At 49.0% G+C, this 3,100-nt stretch overlaps 1 protein-coding gene across 3 annotated transcripts in view; it reads left to right on the top strand.

Moving 5' to 3' along the window:
- The first annotated feature begins 977 nt into the window (after window positions 1-977).
- Window positions 978-3,100, top strand: part of card9 (caspase recruitment domain family, member 9) — a 31,240-nt gene continuing 29,117 nt past the window's right edge. For all 3 annotated transcript variants that reach the window (XM_072566027.1, XM_072566026.1, XM_072566025.1), the window contains exons 1-2: window positions 978-1,019; window positions 2,956-3,100. The exon at window positions 2,956-3,100 is cut by the window's right edge and continues 166 nt beyond it. In XM_072566027.1, coding sequence (XP_072422128.1) covers window positions 3,077-3,100 — 24 coding nt within the window. In that variant the 5' untranslated portion in view covers window positions 978-1,019; window positions 2,956-3,076. The remainder of the gene's footprint in view (window positions 1,020-2,955) is intronic.

Genomic DNA, 3,100 nt, shown 5'->3' with positions numbered 1-3,100 from the left:
AAGGGGCAGCTGATACATGGGAGCACCACCCCCTCCATGTTCCCCTCCGAGCCACTCACCATCCTGACTTGGAAATATATTGCTGCTCCTTCAGTGTCGCTGGGTCAAAATCCTGGAAATCCCTCCCTCAGGGCATTGTGGGTTAACCCACAGTAGGTGGACTGCAGCCATTCAACAAGATAACTCACCCCCACCTTTAGGGCAACTAGGGTCAGGGCAATAAATGCTGACCCAGCCAGTGATGTCCATGTCTCAGGAATGAATGACCCTCCTCCCTACCATCTCTCAGAGACACACTGGGGCAGATGACCAGCTCTCTAACTGGATAGTCATTGGCTGAAACCTCTCTGTGGACACGGACTGGAAACATTTCTGTTGCCATTTGGCCCGAACAGGCTGGGGCTAGCCCCAACTGATCCTGAGTCAATCTTGCTGAGAGAACCCCAGTCAATATTTCAGCTGGTGGTAGTGATGTTGGACTGGGGTAGTCAAAGTTCAAAGTCACACGACACCAGGTTATAGTCCAACAGGTCTTCAGCAAGTGGCTTGGAAATGCTGTGGCCAATAACTGTTCTGCAGCGAGTGTTGAGGAATTCAAAATGCAGGTGAACAAGACACAATCTCAGAGCGATTTGAGTAAATGTAAGTTGCCTGTGAGCTGCAAGGTCTGGGTTCAAGACCCACCTGCTCCTGAGGGGTGTCATTATATTTCTGTATAACTCTGCAGCAAACTCAGCAAATTGCCACCATCGATGTGTGGTGATAATCACCAAATTAAATCACTGCGTTACTATGCCGCCACCTCATATTGACAGCTGGTCCAGGGCAAGCACAATGGGCTGAATGGCCTCACTCAAAGCCTCCCAGATGACAGGAAGTGGGTGAGACTTTGTGTCTCGTGTTTTGTTAAGCCACCCCACCCATAGTATCCAAGCTCTCAGATTGATCGGAACTTCCTCTTTCTGCTGTGTAGCTGGTGTGTCAGCGTGTTGCACGTTCCTGGCAGACTTTGGGGGAAGGTGAGTAGCGAATGTTAATTATTGCTAAAGTCTCCCCGTCTGGGAACCCAGCGTCTGAGAGGGTGGGGGTGGAAGGGGATGGGGGTGTTTGAGGGGGAGATGGTTGAATTGTTTAAAACATAGCTCTTAATGATACAACCCCCCCCCCAACTCTCCAACCCTCTTCCACCCCCAAAAAAGGCACCATTTCTCTGACCTCCCATCTCATCAAGGTGTCATTGACAGCCAAGGATAGGGGCCTTTGCAAACAGAGAGAGCACAGCAGCATTTCTAAACATTTGGATTATTTTTGGATCTTTCATGCAAATGTTTAATTTCTGTTCTGGTCAAAGATTCTTACACAAATGACAGATCCAACTCACATTGACTCTCACTGGGGTACAGCTCCCACACTCACTGACTCTCACTGGGTACAGTCCCACACACACTGACTCTCACTGGGGTACAGCTCCCACACTCACTGACTCTCACTGGAGTACAGTCCCACACACACTGACTCTCACTGGGGTACAGTCCCACACACACTGACTCTCACTGGGGTACAGTCCCACACACACTGACTCTCACTGGGGAACAGTCCCACACACACTGACTCTCACTGGGGTACAGTCCCACACACACTGACTCTCACTGGGGTATAGCTCCCACACACACTGACTCTCACTGGGGTACAGTCCCACACACACTGACTCTCACTGGAGTACAGTCCCACACACACTGACTCTCACTGGGGTACAGTCCCACACACACTGACTCTCACTGGAGTACAGTCCCACACACACTGACTCTCACTGGGGTACAGTCCCACACACACTGACTCTCACTGGAGTACAGTCCCACACACACTGACTCTCACTGGAGTACAGTCCCACACACACTGACTCTCACTGGGGAACAGTCCCACACACACTGACTCTCACTGGGGTCTAAGATGGAGACGGGTAACATTGTTAAAGATCCAATAATGGAATGTTGAGGCTGCAGAAACGTGGAGAAGTCTTTTTTTTTAAAGTTGTTTATGGGAGGTGGCTACTCTGAATCTATCAGTGAAAGGCAAGGTTTTGAGGACATTATTTATTTATGAAGCAATTCCTGCAATATCTCCAAATGTCAATATTAGGGAAATTATTGGAAAAAAATTATTGGATCGTCAGGATTAATCAACATTTGGAAAGGCAGAGATTGCGAAGGGATGGTCAGAGTAGATTGTCTTGGGAGATGCAAGGTGATTAAATATCTTGGTGAGACTCGTGATCGGGTTTACAGTTGGGCCTTTGACACGATCCCCCATGCCAGGCTGGTCCACAAGGTCCAGACCCCATTGGAACAAAGACAAGTTAGTGAACTGGATCCAACACTGGCTTCCAAATTGGAAGCAAAGGGTGATGGTGGAGGGGTTTGTTTTGTGATTGGAAACCTGTGACCAGTGGTGTACCACAGGGATCGGTGCTAGGACCCTTGCTGTTTGTTATGTACATTAATGTCTTGCAGTGTGAATGTAGAAGGTGTAATTGGTTAGTTTGTTGAGGCCACGAGAATTGGTGGAGCTGTTGTTGGTGACAACGATGGTCTCAGGCCACAGTCTGATATCGATCAGGTGGTAAATTGGGCAGAGCAATGGCAGATGGAATTCACCGGTAATTCTGGTAATTGCAAGGTGATACATTTTGGATATTCATAACGGATAAAAACAATGAATGGTGGGGAGTCCAGACCTTGGTGTACAAGTCCATAGATCCCTGAAGGTGTCAGTACAGGGAGACGGTGCTGAAGAAGGCAGATGGGATGTTTACCGTTATTAGCCTGGAGCACAGAAGTCTTGTTACAACTTAATAAATCATTGGTTAAGTCACAGGTAGAATATTGTCACAGGCACGATGTGACAGATGGGCTGAGTGGGCTGATGGTGTTAATTGAGCTTGTGTCCTGTCCTCAGGGAGTGGCCTGGTCTGGTCTGTCCTGGTCTGGCCTGGCCTGGTTTGGCCTGGTCTGGTCTGGCCTGGTCTGTCCTGGTCTGTCCTGGTCTGGTCTGGCCTGGTCTGGTCTGGGTAACAGTGATGTCGGATCAGAGTGAAGCAGAC

The sequence above is a fragment of the Chiloscyllium punctatum genome, chromosome 49 (assembly GCF_047496795.1).
Source record: "Chiloscyllium punctatum isolate Juve2018m chromosome 49, sChiPun1.3, whole genome shotgun sequence".
NCBI classification, from domain to species: Eukaryota; Metazoa; Chordata; class Chondrichthyes; order Orectolobiformes; family Hemiscylliidae; genus Chiloscyllium; species Chiloscyllium punctatum.
This window is presented reverse-complemented; position numbering and strand designations above follow the sequence as displayed.